This window comes from Sarcophilus harrisii, chromosome 4 (assembly GCF_902635505.1).
Source record: "Sarcophilus harrisii chromosome 4, mSarHar1.11, whole genome shotgun sequence".
In the NCBI taxonomy this organism is placed as follows: Eukaryota; Metazoa; Chordata; class Mammalia; order Dasyuromorphia; family Dasyuridae; genus Sarcophilus; species Sarcophilus harrisii.
The window spans coordinates 192146953-192170920 of NC_045429.1; the positions used below are offsets into that span (position 1 = coordinate 192146953).

At 35.8% G+C, this 23968-nt stretch overlaps 1 protein-coding gene across 4 annotated transcripts; it reads left to right on the forward strand.

The window, feature by feature from the left end:
• Positions 1 to 274: 274 nt before the first annotated feature.
• On the forward strand, positions 275 to 18982 carry ZBTB24 (zinc finger and BTB domain containing 24). 4 transcript variants are annotated; one of them, XR_004233636.1, is made up of 7 exons: positions 275 to 506; positions 3524 to 4509; positions 5886 to 6053; positions 6423 to 6506; positions 7228 to 7311; positions 8223 to 8310; positions 16397 to 16478. XR_004233636.1 is itself a non-coding variant. In XM_031964426.1 (7 exons), the coding sequence occupies exons 2-7, from the start codon at positions 3552 to 3554 to the stop codon at positions 17668 to 17670; spliced, it is 1962 nt and encodes a 653-aa protein (XP_031820286.1). In that variant the 5' UTR covers positions 279 to 506; positions 3524 to 3551; the 3' UTR covers positions 17671 to 18982. The 4 variants fall into 4 exon arrangements, 3 of the variants coding, with proteins under 3 accessions (XP_031820288.1, XP_031820287.1, XP_031820286.1); XM_031964426.1 differs by lacking the exon at positions 8223 to 8310 and adding an exon at positions 17085 to 18982 and having other exon boundaries at positions 279 to 506; XM_031964427.1 differs by lacking the exon at positions 16397 to 16478 and having other exon boundaries at positions 276 to 506; positions 8197 to 8283.
• Positions 18983 to 23968: the final 4986 nt, after the last annotated feature.

The window sequence follows — 23968 nt, forward strand, 5'->3', positions numbered from 1 at the left end:
TAGAGGAAGTCACCTCACCTGAGCGCTTTATATTAAAGAAATCACAGCCCCAGTCCCGCCCTAACGCCGAGTCTCTCCCGCCCGGGATGGCGGCCCAGACCCGGGCGCAAGCGCTCTGGGAATGCAGGGCGCGCTCCCAACGGCCCCCTCCCCCCACCTCGGAGTCAGAGCCAGCGAGACTGGCCTTTTCCAGCGGGAGCGCACGGCGTGCTCGCAGCGGGAGCGTCATGACGCACGCACGTTTGAGGGGGGAGGGGACGCCGCTACTTCCGGGCTTGTGAAGCCGGGACACTAATTCTCTGGCCGGGCGGTTGTTGGGGAGGCGGAGAGTTTGAGGCTCGGGCCGTCCCAGAGTCGGGGCCTGCCCTCGCTGCCCTTGGGCCGGGGCCCCCGCTGCGGGGCGGAGAGGGGCGGGCCCCGACTGGACTAGCCGTCCCCTCCTCCCTCTCTGGGAGGCCTCGGGCCTCGTCCGGGTGATCCGCGGGAGCGCCGCCGCTCCAGCCCAGGTAACCTGCTCACCCACCCCGGCCGCCTTCCCCTTTCCCTGCTCCGCTCCCCTTGGCCCTCGAGGTGTCGCAGCCCCCTCCTGGCCACCGACGTCTGCGCCCGGCCTTGGAAGCTGTCAGCGCGGGGGCCCGCGGGGGTGACGTCAACCCGACCCTTCCCCCTCCCCCCTTGTAATTAATTTAAACCCCTAATTATTTGTATAAAAGTCCCGGGCACCGTCGTCAGTTACTCAGACAGACTCCTTTTTGGGGTCAGAAAGCCGGGGTCGTCGCCACCGTCTCGTTTTACAAAAGAAGAAACTGAGCCCGAGAGAGATTAAGTGAGATCGCAGAGGCGCTAAATTAGCATTTGAACCCTCAAACCCGACTTCTGGCTCAGCTTATCCGCTCTACCTTTCACCTTATCTTTCTCAACAATAAAATTACGGAGAGGCTTTATTTTTCTCACATGAGGCCCCCTTAAAATTAATTAAAACTTAAAAATAATAAGTGTATTTCACTATAATTGGCTTTCTTTGCAATCTGATTTATTTTATGCATTTAACAGATATTTTTAGATAATGAGATAATATGCTAAGAGGGAGGCCCGTTGGCATATTAGGTTGCCAAAGGAGTTCTTGATGCCAAAAAAATAAAAACTTTAAGAACCCTTGGACTAGAAGTTCTTTAGCGTCATACTGGACCCTGGATCTTAATAAAAAATTATAGTTTGTTTATAGTATAGTAATATATAAATTAAATATATTGATTAATATAGTAATAATAAATTATAGTATATAAATAATAAATTATATTCTATAATTTAGCTGTGTAAAAAGAAAGACCTGCGTTCAAGTGCTGCTTTTGACACACATTGGTTCTGTGACTGAGGGAATTGCTTAATCTTTCAATGCTTCAGGCAACTCAAAAGCTCTTATGATTGAGAACAAATATGTATCAACTTTGGTTGAGGAAATTCTCTTTAGGAGAATCATAGAAATCATAGATGGAGTTACGATTAAAAAAAAAACTTTCTAAAATGAAATTATCAACGTTTTGGTCATGTATACTTATTGTGTATCTAATTTATATTTTAATGTATTTAACATCTACTGGTTATCCTGCCATCTAGGGGAGGGGGTGGGGGGGTAAGAGGTGAAAAATTGGAACAAGAGGTTTGGCAATTTAATGCTGTAAAGTTACCCATGCATATAACCTGTAAATAAAAGGCTATTAAATAAAAAAAAAAAAGAGGTTTGGCAATTGTCAATGCTGTAAAGTTACCCATACATATAACCTGTAAATAAAAGGCTATTAAATTAAAAAAAAAGGTTTGGCAATTGTCAATGCTGTAAAGTTACCCATACATATAACCTGTAAATAAAAGGCTATTAAATTAAAAAAAAAGGTTTGGCAATTGTCAATGCTGTAAAGTTACCCATACATATAACCTGTAAATAAAAGGCTATTAAATAAAAAAAAATAAAATAAAATAAAATGAAATTATCTACTTTTTTGAGTTTCTTCTCCATAGCCTACCAGACTGTTATCTTACATTCAGTATGATAAATAAAAAACCAGAGCATGTTACCTCTATTCCAATTGATAGAGCTAGAGAGATCTTGAAGCCAGCTTATTCACCCCTGTGATTTTACTAAGGAAATTGAAGCACAGGGATAAAATGATATACTCAAAAGTCACCCAGATAAAGTAATGAGAGAGTCAGGACTAGGACATTACTTTCTGATTTTTGATGTTCTATACAGATGGATATTTGTAAATGAAATGTTAATGCTTTTTTAAATGTTTAGTCTCGAAACTTTTTTAAGTTTACAGAGTACTTCCCTCATAACCATTTTATGAGGTAGATAATTTAAATGTTATCCCCATTTAACACATGAAGAATCCAAAATTAAGAGGTTGTGATTTGTCAATAACTATATTGCTATATAAGAATTTGTGAAATCATTTTAATTCAACTGATTTCAAATCCAGTTTTCCATCTACTATACTACAAACTACTTTTCATGAGTATTGAGTTTAGAGGCAGGATCATTGGGGTCAGATACCGGCTTCTTACTTTTACTAGATGTATAATCTGAGCTATTTACTTGTGTGCCTCCGGCAATTTCCTAGGATTTATCTCCTGCGGTGTAATTCATTTTGACATTTAGGGAGTAGGAAGCCTCTTTAGAAATGTCAATTTCATTTCCCTTCCATAAGAATCCAAATAATTAGGTAGTAATAAAAAGCCAAGACCTGGTGTCTGTCACCAGAATGTTTGTTTGAGTTGAACATGAGTACATAAAATGATAGTGTTGATGTGGGAGAAGTTTGGCGTAAGGGAGGGTCCTAGGAACAGGATGGTTGTGATGGCGTTTATAGCAATAATGTTTGCGCACTCTGCTAAGAAAAACATAGCAAAGGGGCCAGCAGCGTATTCTACGTTAAAGCTGGACACTACTTGGGATTCTCCTTTGGTTAGGTCAAATGGTGCTCGGTTTGTTTCTGCTAGTGTGGAGATGTATCATATTATGGCAAGGGGTCATGTTGTAATGATCAATCAGAAGTTTTCTTGAGTGATTGAAAGTGTTTTTAATGTAAATGACCCATTAATTAGTTTGAGTTTTTGCATTCTTTCTGTGGGGTAAAATAAATTTTGTCCTAAAATTTGTTACATTGAATTGTTTGCACAGGAATGGGGAGTCCCTTTTACCTGTGTCAGTAAAGATTTACATCAAACTACATCTTGAGATTCCCTAAAGAAATACCATATTGGGGCCAGATGATATAGGGAGATGATTTTTGAGATGTCCCCGAGATTAAACTTGGTCTATGTAAACCCAGTTATAATCTGCATTAATAGGAGGAAATTTTCATCCTGAGAATTCCTCAAAATGACAGAATCACAGGTTTGCATGTTTACATAGTCTTCTTTTATACTGACTTACAGATAAAACATGACCATTTTATTTTTGCCACTGGTGAGTTTACCAAAGCCTATGTTTTATGTTTAAAGTATCTTTTTCTTTCTTTAGGTTTAGTCTGTTTTGGCTTGGAATAAAAATGGCAGAAGAAACTGCAGTATCTTCTGAGAAGCTTGTTGTATATTCAGAGGCTCATAGTGGTACCATTCTGGCTAATTTTGAAGAACAAAGGAAAAAAGGCTTTCTCTGTGATATCACTCTAATAGTGGAAAACGTACATTTCCGGGCCCACAAAGCTTTACTTGCTGCCAGTAGTGAGTATTTCTCAATGATGTTTGCAGAAGAAGGTGAGATAGGCCAGTCCATTTATATGCTGGAAGGTATGTTAGCAGATACATTTAGTATCCTGCTGGAATTTATCTATACCGGTTATCTTCATGCCAGTGAAAAAAGTACAGAGCAAATATTGGCTACTGCTCAATTTTTAAAAGTGTATGACTTAGTAAATGCTTATACTGATTATCAAAGCAATCATAACTCAACAAATCCAACTTCTTTGACCACTGGTGGAGCTCCAGTAGTTGTTATTTCTAATAAGAAAAATGATGATCTTCCAAAGCGAAAACGAGGGAGACCAAGAAAAGTCAAAAATTTTCAAGCAGTAAAATCAGAAATGGCTTCACTTGAAGACATTCAGCTCAGAGAAAATAATTCTGTTCAAAATAAGCAAAACTCTATGTCAAAAACAGTAGAAGAAAGCAATAATATAACAGATGAACAGATCCCAGTAAGAGAAGTGGAAGAATCTGAGCGTGCTTGTGGGTCAAGCACTGTGGAAATGCCCACAGAAGAAGATGAGAATTGTGATCCTAAGTCCCAGGATGTACAAGGCAGTCAGAGCCGCTATAGCAAGCGTAGAATTCAGAGATCTGTTAAACTTAAAGATTACAAACTTGTTGGGGATGAAGATGATCAGTATTCAGCCAAGAGAGTATCTGGAAGAAGAAAACGTCCTGGTTCTGAGGCTTGCTGTAAGGAATGTGGCAAAGTGTTTAAGTACAATCACTTTTTAGCAATCCATCAGAGAAGTCATACAGGTATAATGCTTTCTTGTCAGAATTTTTTGTTTGTTTAATTCCTTACACCCTGCATTTAACTGATTAGTTGAGAATGTTAGTCACTTTGTTTTTGCCAAAGCTAAGCCCTTTATATTGAAGGCCACCTCTGGGACCATGTCTGACACCTTCCATGTGCATGGGCATGTGTATACATGCTTAGGTTTCTGTATCTTAAAAGATTCATCCTTGATCTTCAGTAGGAAATAAGCTTCTTCAGGACATAATGTCTTAAGTGTACTAAATACTTAATACGTTTTTGGTTGAATTTTGTTGTTTGACCCTGCCAACCACTCAAACTACCAATATTTATCTCTTTCCCTTAATTGCTAAGCTCCTAGAAGACAGTTTTCTACCACATTACCATCCACCTATTTCTTCCTTCCTAATCTGTGTAAAGTGCTCTGACAAAGATAACTGTGAACTCCAGTAAACGCTTCCTGCTCCCCATCCTCCTCAACCTTTCTGCAATATTTTAACCCTATTTATCATCCTATCCATAGTTTTTTCCCAGATTCTATCATGGAGATAGTTCCTTCTTAGTCTCTGTTACTGGTTCCTTGTCTTCTCTCAAAGCTGGATACTAAGCACTCATCTCTGAGTGTATTCTCTCCCTTAGCAATTTTGTCAATATCCATAGTTTCCATTATCATTTAGGATCACAGTAGGATAGAACTTTTAAATCCAGAGACTTTTAGCTTCATATCTTAATGAATCCTCTTCCTTTTTAGCAACATAATTAGTCCCTGATGATCAGAGTTTTGAACTCTTTCAAAATTGTTTTCTTTAACGTTATTGTCATCATTAAGAAAATTGGTTTCTCTTTCTAATTAACTCTGCATTTATTTCCCTTGCATACTTATTTGTGTTAGCCTACTTTATTAATGCTTTACTCATCTTACCTTTTCTTGTCACTATTCATTTCATAACATATAGTAGCTTCAAATTGAACACTCTTTCCACTACAATTCTGCTTCCCCATTCCCATTACCTGAAACCAAACACTCCCCCAACCTTTCTTTGACTATTGCCATTCTTGTCCTTCAAGGGACCTTGCAAAATCTTTTTCCTTCATTCCTTCCCAAAGCCCTCAGTTACAAGTGGTCTCTATTTTCTTTTGTCTCTCATAACACTGTTGACGTCTTTTTGATCCTTTGAATCTTTTATAGTTAGTTTCATACTTGTGTTTCATAAGCCTATTAGATTTAGCTTTTTGATGCTTGGTCTGAATTTTTTTTTTTCCTTTTGTTTTTTTCCCCCATTTTTGTTTTTGAAATGTTTCTGAGTGTCTTGTGCCTGATGGGTATTTAAATACATGTTTGGACTGAATTTATATTCTATTTTTGGACTTGCTTTAGGGGAACGACCTTTCAAATGTAATGAGTGTGGAAAAGGTTTTGCCCAGAAGCACTCATTGCAGGTTCACACAAGGATGCACACAGGGGAACGACCATATACCTGTACTGTTTGCAATAAGGCTTTAACTACAAAACATTCTCTACTGGAGCACATGAGCCTGCACACAGGTAACTAACCATATTCTGGTCAAATCAAACTGATAACCTAAAAGCCATCCATTTCTTTATGGATTTTATATCCATATTATATTATAATTACTTGAATTATAACTACTTGAATTCTCCAGCCTCAGTATTAACCATAATGTCTTTATGCCTATTGAATAATATGTAATAATGTCTTTCAAACTGTAAAGTTTTTAGTGTTAAATATCCATAAATTCTGTATAACATTGAGCATGGTGGTGTAATTGAGAATCACTTTTCCCTATTAGATGAAATGGACCTTTCCCAGTGGTAGGATGGTTTCTCCCTGAATTTTATTGTTTTTTTTTTAATCTCCTCCTTCCCCCATCTTCCTTTCTCATCCCTACCCAGGACAGAAGTCTTTTACCTGTGATCAATGTGGAAAGTATTTCAGCCAGAAAAGACAGCTGAAGAGTCATTACCGAGTTCATACAGGTACAAAGATTTTTGGAGAAATCTGCATTGGTGAAATAAAGAAAAATAGCATAGTTTTGGTATCCCAAATAGAACTAAGCAAATAATAAATAGAATTGGTATTTGTTTCCAAAGAAATCTGAGCTACCTTCCATAATATTAAGATACTGTATTGTAGTATGCTATACCATTCCCCTTCTACTTTTTTAGCTCTTTCATCTTTAAGGAATACCTTAAACTTGTTCATTACTTAGGCCTTCATTGACATGGTATAGCTTGTTTTTTTCATTAGTTTATTATTACATACTATTTGGACCATGGGGCATAGGCAGACTATAAATAGTTACTTCTAAAGAAGTCCTCAGTAGCTTTTAGCCCCTGTTGTTTCTATCCTTGATTTATTTGGTTCTTATTTCTCACCTACATTCATCTGCCAACAGCAGAAAAAGTAAATTGTTGGTTGAGAATGGTGAGGTCATTGGCTTCGGTCCCTCCCAGGTTTCAGAGATGAAAGGTGGAAGAAGTTCATTTAAGGCAGCTCAGATTGGATTAACTCAGATTGAGTTAACTGAAATAAAGGATAAAGAGAAATAGAAATCATTTCAGAAATAATGAAAGTCATTGTTTTTTTAAAGTATTATATTAAAGTGGTTATTTTGCAGGGAAGTGCTTTAACACAGATCACTGAAGAAATACAGGGGAAACATACATGCACTGACACTTTTTTTATTATTGCGACAAGGCCATTCATTGCCGGAATGTAACCACTGTCATCGCAAATTCATGGATGTATCTCAGTTAAAGAAACATCTAAGAACACACACAGGTAATGTGTGATATATTTTGTTGGAATATTCAGTCTTGTCCATTGTATTAGAATCCATTGTTAGACTTGAAGTCACGAAGACTTGGGTTCAAATCTTTATTCTGCTGTAATGTGACCAGGGACAAACCACTTAATCCCAATTCCCCCATCCCTTAAATAGGTATAATGCCTATACTACCTAGCTTATTAGGATTCCAACATCCAGCCTAATTCTGGCAGCATCTGTCCATAGAAAAGGGTGAGATTTTTGTTTGTTTGTCTTAATATAAGGTTATCTGTAACATTAGTAGTCCCCTAAGAATATATTTACTTTAGTCATCATTTTTATTGAAGCATTCCTATTGGTAATAGATTTCTTCCTTTATGGAGTCATTTTTTTATCTGTTTGGGTATTCTACTACTGAAAGAGTGTAACTCCCTTCATTCAAAAAAGTGGCTCTTAGTTGATGATCTTTCTGATTTCCTATAGTCAAAAATTTCATTACCTCATGACCAGACTTCTGGTAGATGAGCATCTTCAAACCTAGTTAAGCTGGTTCTGGGGCTTCAGGTAGACATGTTCAAAGTCCTTTTGAAAGGCGTCTTTCAGCCCCTTTCAGCGTCTTTTCAGCCCCTAAGACCTGCCAGAACTTGTTCCCTGATATACAGCCTTTCAGAGGCCTATGGTCAAGTCACCTTCATACCTGGATAAGGTATTGAAAGTATTTTATTAGAGGCCTGAAGGCCATGAAATAGTACAAATCATAGCCAAGGCATTGTCCCACTTAGAATACTTTTCACATTTGACATGGTTACCAAGATATTTGGGAGAGAAGAGGGAAAGTACAGCTGACTATCAAAGTTAGCATAGGCAGTAAGAATCGCTCAAATAATTTTTCCCCCTAGAAACAACACTTCTTGTTACTCAATAGTTGAGCACTACCACCTCCAGGAAAGTCAGCTTTGAGCAACGAAAGGAGATAGGAGTGATAAAAGAAACTCAAAACCTTTTATGTTAAGGTAAGCAAAGTTAAAAGTGTTGGGCTTGGTAACTTTTGGGGCAGGGTGGATTTCAAATAGAAATTTTTCCTAATTTGGGATATCACTCATTTTTAATCATGAATTTTTGTAGTCACTTTAAATCTGAAATATTTTTATTGTTGGCACTGTCTGATCTTTAAAAAAAACCAACAATAACAGATTTTGAATCTTACTTTGGTCCCAAGTCTTATTGAAAATGCCTCATATTTCAATTCTCTATTCCATGCTTCAACTCTAGCACAAACCTACCTCACCTCAAACTTGTACTACCACAGTAGCCTCCTGACTTGAATTTTGGTTACCTTTTACTCTGTACTCCATATCACATACTGACATCATATTGATCTTTCGAAGACATTGCGGTTTTTTGATTGTTTGGGGTAGGAGATGAGATCGCACTAGTCTCTGTCAGATCTTAATCCTAGCTCAAACATTTGTATGACTTTAAGCAAGTCCATCTCTCTGAATCCCCTTCAGTTTCATTATATTTAAAATGATGAGTTTAGACCAGAGGTTCTCAAAGCTCCCTTCTAATTCTAGTGTTTTATCAACTGTTCCACCTAGGCAGAATTAATCCATGATCTCTGAGGCTCCTTTTCTTAATCTATAAAATAGAGAGAGAGGAGTAATCCTAGATTGTCAATTAAATGCTTTGTAAAATTCAGTCTATATAAATATCCTTTGTTTTGTCACTCCTTTGCTAAATTAAAAAATTACCAGTGACTCCCAATTCCTTACAAGATAGCCTAGAATTCTCAGAATCTGAGTGAAAAATCTGTAACACCTGAATAAGAATTTCTTATACAACCTAATTAATGACTATATATATATAAAATGACTATATATAAAGCCTAAACTTGTGTCTGTATCTTTGACCATAGCTCCTAGGTTTTCTTCCTAAGGCCATGCAGAACAAGTATATTTTTCTTCCACATGATTGGTCTTCAGATATTGAATATGGAATAATAGACCATACGATCACAGATCTAGAACTGGCAGAGACCTTAAGCATCTACTCCTGATTTTACAGATAAGAAAACTGGTTCAGAGTTCAGTGATTTTCCTGTGGCTATGCATTAAATAACAGAATCAACATAAATAGTATCATGTTAATGTTTTCCAAAGTTAGCACCCTTTTTATTATACCATGAGCTATCCTTTCTCCCCTGAATTTTCTCTTTTCCATGTTAAGCATTCCTAATTCATTCAGTTGATTATTGTTTGGCATACCATGTTCTTGTGAAACCTTTTCTGGCTCCTAATGGTTACCACTTCTCTTTTTAATGTCCTTATATACTATTTGCATCTTTCTAATGAGATTTAAGCCTCTCCATCCACTTTTATTTCATTAAATTCATCATCTGAAAATTTACTTCCATTCCTGCCTGGATTCTCTATCTCCTCCCAATTTACTTATTTTTGTCCCAGGCCACCACTATTACTCCAGTCTCAAGTTAAATAATCTTGGCATTATCTTGGACACTTCACTCTCCCTCCCCTCACTTATCCAATCAATTGCCAAATGTTGCCATTTCTATCTCTCCAATACAACTCTTTTTCTTTCCTGATACCTCTGCTACCTTGCTTTCAGGCTCTCATCTGTCCTTACCTATTGCAGCTACATCCTAATTAGTTCTCTCACTTCAAGCCTCTCCCTGTCTGGGTTTGTTCTATATACTGCTATCAATATAATTTTTCTTAAGTCTCGATATGATCATGTGATTTCTTCACCAATTTCCAATGGCTTCCTTTTCTGTCAGATAAAATATAAACTCTGCTTTTAAAGCCTTACACAACCTGGCCCTAATTTATCACCTGGCCCTAACTTATCTTTCCAGACTCATTAGCTATTTATCATCCTCCCAAGTTGTAGTCCAGCCAAACTGGCTTTCTCTCTCTCTTCAAAACACACCATCTCCCATCTCCATGCATTTATACGATGCCTCCCATGTATAAAAAGCACGCCACCAAATAGTTCTGTATGTTATAGTATTAGGAAATTCTTCATGATTTTACATGAGAATGAAAGAATTTGTTTTCCTCTTCCTAATTAAAAAAAGTACCATCTGAAGGGTATTCCTTACTACATGACTTAAGTAAGTACAATTAGCTTTTAGCAACTAAAATGGAAAAAAGTCAGCTAGTTTTCTTTATTTTGAACATTTTTCCTCTTCTAGTTCCATTGGTTAATAGAAGATTATCTTCTTACATATTTGCATCCAGATTGACTTGACTAGATAAAATACTTGTAGGAAAGAAGAATCTTGAAAATTGAAGAGGTTTTTTAAATACTTAGAATCATGACTTGAAAACCATATAAATGGACTAGGAGGAGGAGATGATTGAATAGCAATCTAAGAATCTGCATAAGGACCTCAGAGGAAGGAGACTAGGAATCATGGAAAGCCCCATCTAACATTAAGTTCTGATCCTATGGAGCTGAATGACAAAAGGGGCAGGACCCTGCCATGAACCAAGAAAGATGAATGGATAAAGCCGGACTACATGGAAAACCGTTTAGCCTGAACCTTCACAGAAATGTACTTTTTAATTGTTTTATTTATTTTTAGCATCTTTTAAAAATTTTGAGTTCCAAACTCTTGCCCCTCCCCACCCGTTGAAAAGACATGCAGTATGATATCAGTTATACATGTGAAACCACGCAAAATCACAGAAATGTATTGAAAAGATTAGTCAGCTATCCCGGTTCTTTACCTTGACTGAAGTTCACCTTAACTGAAGTTAACTATTTTATCACATATATTTTATTTTTAACTACTTAAATTTTGTTATTCTATGGATAATTAGAGAAACATCAGACTTGTTTCCTTAAGATCAAAATTCTTTAAGGGCAGGAAAAGTATTTAGTATAGAATGTGAACTGGTATTAATAATGCCTGCTAGTTGTAAGCTTTATGTGAGTGGAAGCTGTATGTGCTACTTCAGCATTCATTATTAATCCCCTCTTTGCCCACCTTATCCCTAGTGTAGTGTTTTGCCTACTATAGTTACTTGATTGTGAAGATCACGTATTTTAAAATCAGCCGGAGTCAGGAATTCAGGTTAGGGGAAAATCGTCAGTCTTTATTCTCAGTGAAGAAAGATCAGAGGTGGAAGGGAATTGGCAATAGCAATGTGTGCAGCTGAGTCAAGAAGCTAGCTAGACCAGCAGCCACACGAGCAGCAGCTAGGAGTATGGAACCCAGGCCAATCTCTCCCAGCTTCTCTTCCCGTCTCTCTCTGCCTCCACCCACCAAAATCATCATTTCCTCTACAACACATCAGGACTTGCACGGAGAGTGGGCAGGGACCATTCTTTATCCAATCATGTATATTAATAGAGTATAGCCCAATTACTATTTAGCCTCACCTACTTGGGACCTCAGTGCATCAACTCAGACCTCAGCCCATTACACTTGATAGATAATTGAACGATTTTCCCCATCCTGGCAATGCCCATTCTTGTCTATAAAAATTTAGGTTTTGGCTTTAGTCAGCAAGAATAATCAATAACTTAACATGACTCCTTGTGCCACCAGCAAGATTAAGCAATATCCTAAATGACACTTATAGTTGTTTGTTTCTCCATTTTTGTTGCTATAAATTGTTTGGTTTTTAATAGTTTTGCTATAAATTGTTTCTTTTTTAATAGCTTTGGGAGGTGGAGAAAGCAACGAAGGAGGGAAAGAATTTGGAATTCAATTTTTAAATTTTTATTATTAAACATTATTTATTTTAATTATTAAATTATTGTTTATTAATTATTAAAATTGATATTGAAATTATTGAAAAAATTTATTATTAAATTAGCTTGGTGTTATTGAATTATTTTTAGTTAAATATTTATTATTAAATAGTTGTTATTATAGCTTGGTTATTAAAATAGCTTGGTGAAGTTGGTCCATTTTTCTTTCTTTTAAAATAAATTTTTCTTGCTTCATTTTGTTTTATATGCCCTAATTCATTCCCCCAAATCATCTTTGTAAAAAGAACTTAAAAAAAAAGAATATTCAGCAAAACTGACCATGACCATACATTGAAAAATTATGACATTATAAACAGTGTTCCACATCTCTGGATTCCCATTCCCTTTCCACTATTCAAAGGAGTAAGGGTAGATATCTTCTCATAACGCTTCTTTTTCGTCAAACTTGTTCTTTGAAATTCTGCAGCATTAATTTTCATTGTTTTATGGTAGTGGTTCTTTCATATGCATTATCATAATCATATATATTGTTTTCTTGGCTCTTCATAATTCACTTAGAATAAGTAAGTTTTTCCATGCTGTTCTGTAGTCATCAGATTTCAGAATTTTTTTGCACAGTAATATTCCATTACATTCATGTATCAAAATATGTTTAGTCATTTCCCAGTTAATGAGCAACTTTGTTTTTGGTTCTTTGTTTGCATAAAACGTGCTATTCTGGAAATTTTAGTGTATATATGGAGCCTTTCCTTTTAATAATCATGCCTGACTCTGAAATTTTCACTGCCCATAGAAATTTCAGCCACTTTTTTACATAATTTGAAATTGCTTTCAAGAATGATTGTACTACATCATAGGTCTATCATCATTGCATTTGTGTGCTTTTCTGTAGCTCTTCCAAGTGATTTCTAATAGTCTAAGTGCCTATTTCCATCACTTTTCATCTTTGCCAGTTTGCTGGGTGAGACCTCATGAATGTTTTGATTTACATTTCTCTTACGTCTAGTGATTTGGAGCATTTTTTCAAGTTTGCAGTTCTTATAAGAACTCAATATTTTTAATCACTTAGCCATCAGGAAATTGATTTTAATTGTATACATTTCTATTAGTTGTCTATGTTTTAAATACTAAAGCCTTATCCAAGAAACTTGATACAAATATTTTCCCTAACTAATTGCTTCCTTTCTTATTTTATCTTATTTATTATTATCTTATACATTTATTAATGTTGTACAAAAGTTTTTAATTTTATGTAATCAAAATTATTTGATCTTTTATAATTGTATTTATCCCTCTTTTGTTAGGAATTCATGTCCTACCCATTACTATAAAAGATATGTTTCTTTTTCAAATTTTTTATGGTATGATCCGAAATATTCAGATTGCATGTTCATTTTGAAGTTAGTGTGAAATGTGGCATAAAATTTTGGTTTCAGCTTAATCTCTGCCAGATTGCTAATTTTTCTGCAATTTTTTTCAGAGGGTTTTTTTTCCTTAAGTAATTTTTTCAGATTATTATTTCTGAATCTTCCTTATCTAGTCTGTTCCATTCATCTGCTTGTTGTTTTGCCATTTGCAATCACTTAGGACTCTTCATGATCCCATTTAGGGTTTTCTTGTCAAAGGTACTGCAGTGGTTTGCCATTTCCTTCTCCAACTGTTTTACAAGATAAGGAAACTGAGCAAACAGGGTTAAGTGATTTGCCCCAGGGTCACACAACTAGTAAGTGTCAGAGGTGGATCAGAACTCAAGTTTTCCTGACTCCAGGGCCAGTATTCTGTCCTCTGTGCTCTCTACCTGCCAGTTGATTTTATGCTGATTACTACTTTGTGATACAGTTTGAAATGCCACTGTTAGTTTTTAAAAATAAGCAAGATAAAGAAAGAAGCTGTCAGAGAAAAACAAATAATAGAAGAAAGTGGAAAGGGTTGAAGAAAGAGTGTGTTTATTAAGAAAATGGTAGACTGTTTCCTGAGATGAAATGATTTATTTATAAATAACATTTTAAGTGAGGGAATTTTTGTCAATTATGTTGACAATTTGAGAAGCCTATTAAATCCAATTCACAGTCTTCAGTTTATTTCAAAAAATGGAACACCTCTATAATATAACTCTAAAGTAATGAAATATTTCATTCTGAATGATCCACAATAATTGGATTTAGGAGCTAGAAGGGATTGTTTTGATGTAGTCCAACCCTTCTGAAATGGGTTTGCCATTTCCTGCTCCATTGAGAGGTGGTGATAACACCTACCTAATAAGATCTGGTGTAAGAATTAAGTGAGGTAACATATAAGGCACTGTACAAACCTTAAAGTGATATAAATGGTAGATACTATTATTACCATAGTCTAGGGTCACACTGCTTTTTACTATTAATAATATTCTCTTGCAAAAATGGATCACATTTTTAGATAAATCACTATCTAGGTAGGGCTCCAGTTATCCAGTATTTCCATAAGTAATTTTTTTCAAGATGAGGGACTAACAAATTTCTCCAAATCTCTTCAACCTTCTAGACTGAAAAGGTAAAAGCTAGATACAACTACAGCTAAAAGTACAGAAAACAAAGAAGATAGCCTCCCTTCTCTCCTCCCCTTCCCCCTTCCTCCTTCCCCCCCCCCCCCCCCCCCCCCCCCCCCCCCCCCCCCCCCCCCCCCCCCCCCCCCCCCCCCCCCCCCCCCCCGGAATTTTTATAAACACCAGAGAAAGATAATCCTTACAGCACTTAACTTGTGGAAGCACTTCCACAAGAAGCTGGAAGCTCCAGTCTCCATGCTCTCAGAACAGGAGCACCATCTAACAGCTTATGCCTAGAGCCCATTTTGAGTTCCTTCTTTTTGCCAGCAAAGTCTATCAGAACCCTCTCCTCCTCCAGCAAAGTACAGCTAGAGTTGGAGTCACTTAATTAAGAAAATAAAGGAAGGGATAAAGGAAGAAAAGAAGTATGCCAATAATTTTAAAAGTAAAACCCCAAAACTAGGATTTTAAAAGGTAAATGGAAATGAAGAAAGAGGAGAGCACCTGGGGGAATAGAATAGCTTCTAGTATTTTAAACAAAACTGACCATAGAGACAAAATGTCAAGTGAAGAGAAAAGAATTAAAAATGTTTTAAGAAAGCAGTTCCCCCTCCCCCCAAAAAAATGTAGAGAAAAGCACAAGCTCACCACTCATGACTTAAATGTTAATGGACTGAATTGTCCAGTAAAGTGAAAGGGAGTTGAAATAGATAAAAAACCAAAACCCACAATCTGTTGTATACAAGAAACACACCTAAAAAGAAAAGACACAAAAATTGCAAACTATTAGCAATCATGGAAAATCGTTCCATCTCACTGTTGATAGATAAAACAACTCAAGTTTACACCCAGCAGATTACTGAATATGACAAAAAGATGGAATAATGGAAAGACAATATTGGTAGAACTGCAAACTATTCCAGCTATTCTGGAAAGCAGTTTGGAATTTTGCAAATTAAGTGCCTAAAATGTCCATACCATTTGACTCAAAGATCCTACTTATAGACTTATGCCTTAAAGGAGATCAGTGAATCAAAGAAAGACCTCAATTATCAGAATATTTATAGCAGCACTTTTTGTAATAGCAAAGAATTGAAAACAGAGTAAATGCATATCAGTTGATAATAGCTAAACAAGTTCTAATATATGAAGGTTATAGAATATTACTACATGGTCAAAATATAAAAAATCATGGGAAGACATAAATAGATACAAAATAAAGTAAGATCCATGAAAGCATTATGAACACTAATTACAGTATTATAAATTGAAAGCACTCAGCAACAAAGCCATTGAAACTGAATGCCATGAAACTTTAATGACCACATTTGGCCCCAAAGAAGAGAAATAATAAGCACTTTCTCCCTCCTTTTTTAGTGTGGGTGGAGGACTGAATGTGAAAGGCTGCTGAGCTGCTTTCTCTCTGTCTCTCTCTTTTTCTCTTCCTCTATCTCTCCTCCTCCCACCTTCCTCCCTCTCTCTCCCTCTCCCTCCTCTTCTCCCTCTTTCTATCTCTCTTTCTGAAAATTTAGGAATCAGGTATATTATACAATTTTAAGCTATTCAGCTTAATTACACTTTAAGACTTTTGATCCACTGCATGTTGTCGTGCATTGTCATAAACATACTAGTCTCTTCAACTAATAGTTTTAGGGGAGGAAAACTATATGATCTAATTGTTTTGTATTCTCCATAGCACCTTCAACACTTAATGTGTGTTTTTAATGAATGCCTGTTGAAGCTTGTTTGCCTTTTGCAAAATCTTTTTATTCTTGATAGTTGAAGTAATTGCTTGGACTGTAATATATTTCACAATACTTCTCTCTTTTTTCTTAAAGGTGAAAAGCCATTTACTTGTGAAATCTGTGGCAAGTCTTTTACAGCAAAAAGTTCTCTTCAAACACACATCAGAATCCATCGGTATGGTTTTTCAGATATTTGTCATATATAAAAAGCCTTCTGAAAGTATTATTCCAATAGGATTTTTCAACAATGAAATTCTAAATTTTGTTTGCAGAAATACTGCCAGTTCAAAATTTAAGCCTACAATTTAAAAAAATAAGGGTGCATAGAATATTTTTATTCTATTCATCCAAATTAGTCTTAGACTGGATTTTTCCAATATACTGTAATTTTTTCAATATACATATTTGGGTATTGCTCAAAAGCTTTTTTACTATAGTAACATTGATCATATTCATGGGGTTGTTACGATATCAACATTTGGGTTATCTCTGTGAATTAAGGCTATGATGATGCATTTCCTACAATCTTAATGTTTTAGCAGTAAGGAGATATTCTCATCCAACGTCCTTATTTTTTAGAAATGAGGAGCCTGAGAGAAGTTAAAAGACTTGTCCAAGGTCTCACAGTAGCAGAGCCAAGACTAGAACCTGTGCCTCCTGCCTCCTAGTCAAGTACTGTTGGGGCTATAGCATGTTGCCACCCCAAAAATTCAAACTCAGTTTTGAGAAATGTTTTGTAAAATGTAAATTGTGTGTGTTTCTGTTTTTTGTTTTTTTACAGAGGAGAAAAGCCATATTCTTGTGGCATATGTGGGAAATCCTTCTCTGATTCCAGTGCTAAGAGGAGACACTGTATATTACATACAGGCAAAAAGCCTTTTTCCTGCCCTGAGTGTAATTTGCAGTTTGCACGTTTAGACAACTTAAAGGCTCACTTCAAAATCCATAGCAAAGAAAAACCCTTTCCAGAAGCTCCTAGTGCTCCCAGCAGCAGCAACCCAGAAGAAGTTAGGAATATTCTCCATCTCCAGCAGTATCAACTTTCCACCTCTGGAGAGCAAGAAATTCAACTCCTAGTCACGGACTCAGTCCATAACATCAATTTCATGCCTAGTCATAGTCAAGGAATCAGCATTGTCACAACGGAAGGTACCCAGAACATGGCAGCTGACCAAGCCGCTGACCTGACAGTACTCACTCAGCAGCCAGAACACCTGCAGGGTTTGATTCTTTCTGCTCAGCATGACCAAACTGAGCACATCCAGAGTCTCAATATGATGGACAGCCAGATGGAAACCTCACCATCTGAACAGGTGCATATAATCACCCTGTCCAAGGAGACCCTGGAGCATCTTCATGCTCACTGAGAAGCAGCTGAAGAACTTAGAAGTGGCCTCTTCATGCTCAGCTCAGCATATGCAGAAGTACCAGGAATCAAGTTGACAGGCCAGGAAACACGGTATGGCCCAGCCTGTACAGCTTAATGAACAGTTGAACAAAAGTGTAATTCTGTGGGAGTTACATGGGATGTTTGTCCATAAGCTAACCCTACTGTGATTAATGACTGATTGGTTGGTTCTAATACAGAGTTGTTTCCATCCTTTCAGATACTAGTAAACTAATATTTATAATGCTTTACATTCAAAACAGCAAAGTGGATTGAACGTGTCTGATTTGAACTATCGTGTGACTTGAACTGACATGTTTGGTAATATTGGTGAAAAACTGTCACTTTTATTCCATCTTGTAGGTCTTGGACTCAGGTGCTCTACTGTATAATGAAGACAGTTGTAACTTGTATGTAGGAGTTGAAATTCATCCCTTTATGTTATATTTCTAGTCTTCAGGATGACAATTCTTCTAATTGTATTTTGAGTCTTTGATAAACTACAAAAGCCAGTCATCCCTTTATGTTATATTTCTAGTCTTCAGGATGACAATTCTTCTAATTGTATTTTGAGTCTTTGATAAACTACAAAAGCCAGTCATGGGTTAGTTTAAATTTGACATGTTTGTTGGTTTTGCTTCCTTGTTACTTATGAATACAGAATTGCCACTAAAAGCTTAAAAAAAAAAAAAATTGCTTTGTATGCCAAGCCTTCATAATATGTTAAGGAGTATGTTCTTTGACCCTCCTAACACCAAAGAATTAGTAACAGTCTTGTACTTGAATTATTTCATGATTCTGTAAATCCTACTACATTATACTTGAGAGGAAAGAATACATAGTAAACTCTTTATTCAGAATCCAAACAGTCAGAAAACTGAAAGAACATATGTGTAAGTTTACAGAGGGAACATATTCTTAATTTTCCTTTTGTGAGAAAAGCAAATATATAGCAGGATTACAGTTAGGATGCATGTCTTAAAAAGTAATATTCAAAGAATATTCAGAGAATTCAGGGTAAGTGGAATTCAGCCTGATGTTTTTGTCTTCATTAATCTACAGTGGTACTTTATATTCTTGACACCAGAGTCTTCCAAATCATTAGAAAAGTGATATTAAATCTAGTTTGTTATTACATTCTGTTTCTCTGAAAATTGAAATCTACAGTAGCCAATACTAACCCTACTCCAATCTAGACTAAAGGAAAATTCACACAGAAGTTGGACATAACTTTTTAAAATGACTTTTAATGATTCAAAGACCAGAATTCCTTTTTTTGAACCCCTACTAAGCCTTACAGAATTAGTAACCACTTTGTGCTTTTAATCATTTTATGATTGAGGCATCATAGAAATATTAAACTGTGCTGAGTATAAATTTTAGTGCTGTGTATTTTGGATATACTTTTCTGTTGAATAATTAAGGGTTCTTGAGAAAATCCAAGAACATAATTTGATTGTTTACAATTTATATAATTCTGGGATAGACTGGGAGAACCAGATACTAAATATTGGACATAGTTTATTGGTAGGGTCTTCTGTATTAGATGGTAGTTTTTAGGTATTTCTAATTTCTATCCTTCAAATATGTATTTTGCAAGTTGAAGTACTAGTCTCCTTCAGGTTTGTTGAAGAATCAGTTTCTTTTACATATTTGATGTGCTATATTTTTATTATATGGAATTTGATTTCCAAAGTAACTTATTTTATATAAAATGAGAAAGAGCAACGTTATATTAATTATAACTAGGCCAAAGGGAGAAGCTATAAAGTTTTATTAAAAGAATTGTGGCTAAAGTAGTATCTTGTTCTTGCCCTATGTGGCTTAACTTTGTAAATAAATGTGAAATACTTATTAAACTCATAAACATTTTCAAGCCTTCATTTTCTCCACAGGTTCTATATGTAGTAAATCAGAATTTTGTTTATAACCTTATCTAGCATAGTTACTCTTGGGGGAAAATGAAAAAGTGGTTATAATTTTTAAGTCTAGTTTCGTAAACTTTATGAGTATGTAAGCAGCTTGAGTGCCTTTGTCCTCAGTGTAGAAAAAGTATCTTCCCTTAATATTTTGCCTGGCAGAGAAGACTTGAGAGAAGACATGTTAGCCAACTTCATATCTTTGAAGCCAGGACTAGTGGATGGAAGAGAACAGTGCAACAGGTAGAACAACTTTCTAACTGTCAAAAGTTCTCTAAAAGTGGAATGAACTGAGGGATTGAGTTTCCTCCAGTGTTAAGATATGATCATTTATAATTATGAGACCAGCTACTAAAGGAGAAAAAAGAACCTGCTCTTTCTAACTCTAGTTTCCCCTTTTCCCCCTACATATATTCCATCATTTTAAAGATTCTTAATTTAGGCATGCTCTCTGCCCCCCTTCCCTTACAAAAAACGAAGTGACCCATCCAGAAGAAGGAAGTTATAACTGATACAAAATGTCCAATTTATAGGCATGATAAATTTTTTCTGATGTAATTTGAGATAGTATTACATATCTCATGGTATGAATTGTACAGTATTTCACAAACACAACACAAATTCATTTTGAAATAAGCCTTGAATTTGTGATTAATTTTATGGTAACTTTATTAAGTATAATTTAAGAGGGATAAAGAAGCCTTCTTGGAAAGGAGATCATCTTATTTTTATACTTAAGGTTCATGGTTGAGTCAGTGTATTGTTACTTTTTTGTGAGGAAGTCTGCTGGTTTTTATCACCTATAAGAATAAATAAATTATCTTGAAATAAAGGGCTAATCATTGGAAAGATAAGCTTTAAAAATGATTTAGTTATAAATACAAGTTTTTGCCTATTAAAAAAAACCTAACGAGTTAGTACATTTTCAATTCCACAGTCTGGTTTTGCTTTGTTTTTCCAAATAAGTTTACTACAAAAATCATAGGATTTCAAAAGTAGGAAAAGAATCCTTAGAGGTCATCTGTTTGACAGATATAGAAACTGAGGCTCAAAGGGTTGAAGTGGCCCACCTGAAGTGACCCAGCCATCTGTTGCGGCAGAGCTGGCCCCAGAATACACTGAGCTCCATTGCTTTTGCAAAAGTAAATTAGAAGTATCTCAAGTCAAGATACAAAAGGAAGTTATTTTTGGTATTATAGCTTATTTCCTTTTGTTGCATTTTTTTGTGAAATAAAAGGTTCCTTCCCTTTTCATAAGGTATAGTTAATAACAGAAGACATTTCATTTTCCATAGGCATTATTTGCCTCAAATGTAAGCATTACAACATAGCCATGTCTAAAAATAAGTACTGGTAGTTGCCAAAATATAATCTGGCGATACTTTTGTCCATGCTTTTGAATATGGCAGCAGTTTGGAAATGGGGACAACTGGGCAAAGGATGCTCCCAATTCTGCTAAAAATCAATCAAGTGCTAATTAAGCACTGAGTTAGCACCAGGCACTATTAATATAAGTACAAGGACTGGAACAATCCCTGGCCTCAAGGAGCTTAGATTCTAATGGAATATATTAGCATACGTATTCCCTTAGAAATGATATTCATAATTCATCATCCTATTCTAAGTTATTCTTAATTATATCAGAGAATAGTGAACTTGAAATCAAAAAACTGAGTCATGGCTCTGATTTAATAGTCACATGACCCAGGACAGGCCTGCTTCAGATTTTTATTTGTATCATCAGTATTTGGAATATAGGGTTTATTAAATATTCAATTGAATGAACCTTTCTGCCTTGGTTTACTCATTTGTAAAATACAGATAATTCGTTGCCTCAAGATTTTTTAGTGTAAAGTCCTTCGGAAACTGAAACACATAAACATACAAATATTATCTAAAACTGAAACATTTATATAATGAGTAGCAGTAGCTTTATATGTAAGTTACATTATAGATTAAATCGGCTCTTATGGACTAGCTGTATAGCCAAAAAAAAAACCATACCACTGCCTACAGAAAAATATATTCCAAATTACAGAGTCTAACTTAAAAACTTCTAGAAATCCATCTGTTGGGGCATCTAGGTGGTATAGTAGATAGAGCACCAGCCCTAAAGTCAGGAGGACCTGAGTTCAAATATGACCTCAAACACTTAACATTTCCTAGCTGTGTGATCCTGGGCAAGTCACTTAATCCCAATTGCCTCAAAAAAAAAAAAAAAAAAAAAAAATCCCAACTGTTTTTAGACAGTTTAAGAATGGAACTTTTAGAGTACTGGGCTTGTAGTCAGGAAAGCCCCTTTTTATGAGTTCAAATCTGACCTCAGACACTTGTTAGCTGTGTGATTGTGGACAAGTCACTTAACCCTATTTGCCTCAGTTCCTCATCTGTCAAAGTCAAGCTGGAGAAGGAAATAGCAAATCCTTTGTCAAGGAAACGCCAAATGAGGTCACAAGAGTTGGACACCATTGAAAATTGGCTGAACAAAGTACTATCTTAATGGCATTTATAGAGTTCAATTATTATTGATCCTAACTGAAATACAAGGTAGCATTTTAATTATTTAGAAATATTTAGTATTCCTTAATAGGATTTTGGTTGTGCTAGATTTCTTCATCAATAACTAGTATATAAAATAGCTGAGGAAAATTGCTCATTTTAATTCCCTTTCAAAACTGAGGTTCTTTTGTAATTCCAGATTTAAGAATAAAAAAAATAATATTAATATTCACATTTTCCAGAAACTAATAGAGAAGAAGAAGACAGAAATGAGGTAATCTTTGTAATTTGGGATTGAAAAGTAGAAGAGCTTATCAGAAGTGGAGCTAAAAAGTTACCTGAACTGTACTTGACTCTATATGCCGATTTCAATTAATGAGAAGGTTTTGGACAAAAGAATGGCTTTTGGAAAGAGTTGGACAGAGAGTGTTCTTGACTCTATTCCTGATGGCCCCAGATGTTTGATGTTGACAACAGATGCCATAGGTAAGTGTGATATTTACAGAAGCACCAGAACATGGTGCTTGAATGAAGAGAAATATATTGCAAGATATCACATAGACTATCTTTTACTTTTATAAATATTTTTCTGATATACTATGGACAAAAAGCATCCAAATTGGATGAAAATTAAGTAGATGTTTCAAATACTAAATTCGTTTTTCTTTTTTGCTTGAAAGAGAAATACATGCTTTTGTTTCTTAGATGTGTGAGCAACAAGCAGAGAGGAAAGTCATGGAAAGTGGTAGACTTGGAGTCAAGGGCTTGTCACTTCCTGCAATACTTGTATGACCTTAATAAGTCACTCTTATTTTTTGTTTCTTAACTTTTACAAAGGAATATTTACTAGGAAGATAGGGCAAGAACAGGAGTTCAGACTATTTTCTTCAACACTCAATACCACAGTCTCCCTTATACCACTTTAGTCCCTTGGGAAAGTGAGCTCAAATTTAAGTTTCTACAATACATTTGTTCAACCAAATTCACTTCAGAAATTCAGCAGAGCCAATAGGTTATCCCTTTTAGACTTAGATACCATCACGTCAGTTGGGTTGAGTCCTGATTGCTCCTTAGAATGTGAGCCAAGGCTTGACTGGACATAAACTCTGGTCTCAACTTCAATTCTTGGAGTTCTAGTGACTCAGTCTTTTGAAGCTCATAGGTCATACATAGGGTCTAGTCTGTTCCATGTCTAATATAAATTCATGACTTTGTGAGAACCTGAGTGGGGAGAATAGCTCTCTGGCATGGTGGGACCACTCTTTGAAACAACAAGGTCACTTTTGCCAACTTCAGCTACCCAACTATATATGGGGAGAGAGCTAGAGGCCTCTCCCCTCATAGCAATTGTTCTACTCTGAATACTAAGAAAAGGGCTGGTTCTCTGAATACTAAGGGAAGTGGGGAGGAAAAGCTGGTTCTCATTTTCATCTATAAAAGGAAAGAATTGGACTTATATGACAAGGATCCTTCTTGAACCTGTAGTTCTTTCTGTTCAAAAATTTATTTTCAATTAGAAAGCATTTACTTTCTCTCCTGCCTTCCTATCCCCCACTGGAAAAAAAAAAAAAAATTCCCACATTGGCTATGTCCAAAAAGTATCTAATTTTGCATCTAGTATATCATCTCTATTAAAATGTTGGTTCCATGCTTTTTCATCATTTCTCCAGCATCATGGTTGATCATTTTACAGTATTTCACAATTATCTGTCTTTAGAAAGTTAATATATAAAATGTTCTGGTACTGTTTACTTCATTTTGCAACAATTTTTTATACAACTCTTCCCAGATTTCTCTGAAACCACCCCTTTCTTTTAAGGCATACAAGTATTCAATTACATTTAATTACTACAATGTATTC

Excerpts from the sequence above, each read along its gene's own strand:
- ZBTB24 (XM_031964426.1), top strand. The coding sequence starts at position 3,552 with ATGGCAGAAGAAACTGCAGTATCTTCTGAGAAGCTTGTTGTATATTCA. Across the intron at positions 6,054-6,422 it reads GCACATGAGCCTGCACACAG|GACAGAAGTCTTTTACCTGT; the intron begins GTAACTAACCAT and ends ATCCCTACCCAG. Across the intron at positions 6,507-7,227 it reads TCATTACCGAGTTCATACAG|GCCATTCATTGCCGGAATGT; the intron begins GTACAAAGATTT and ends TATTGCGACAAG.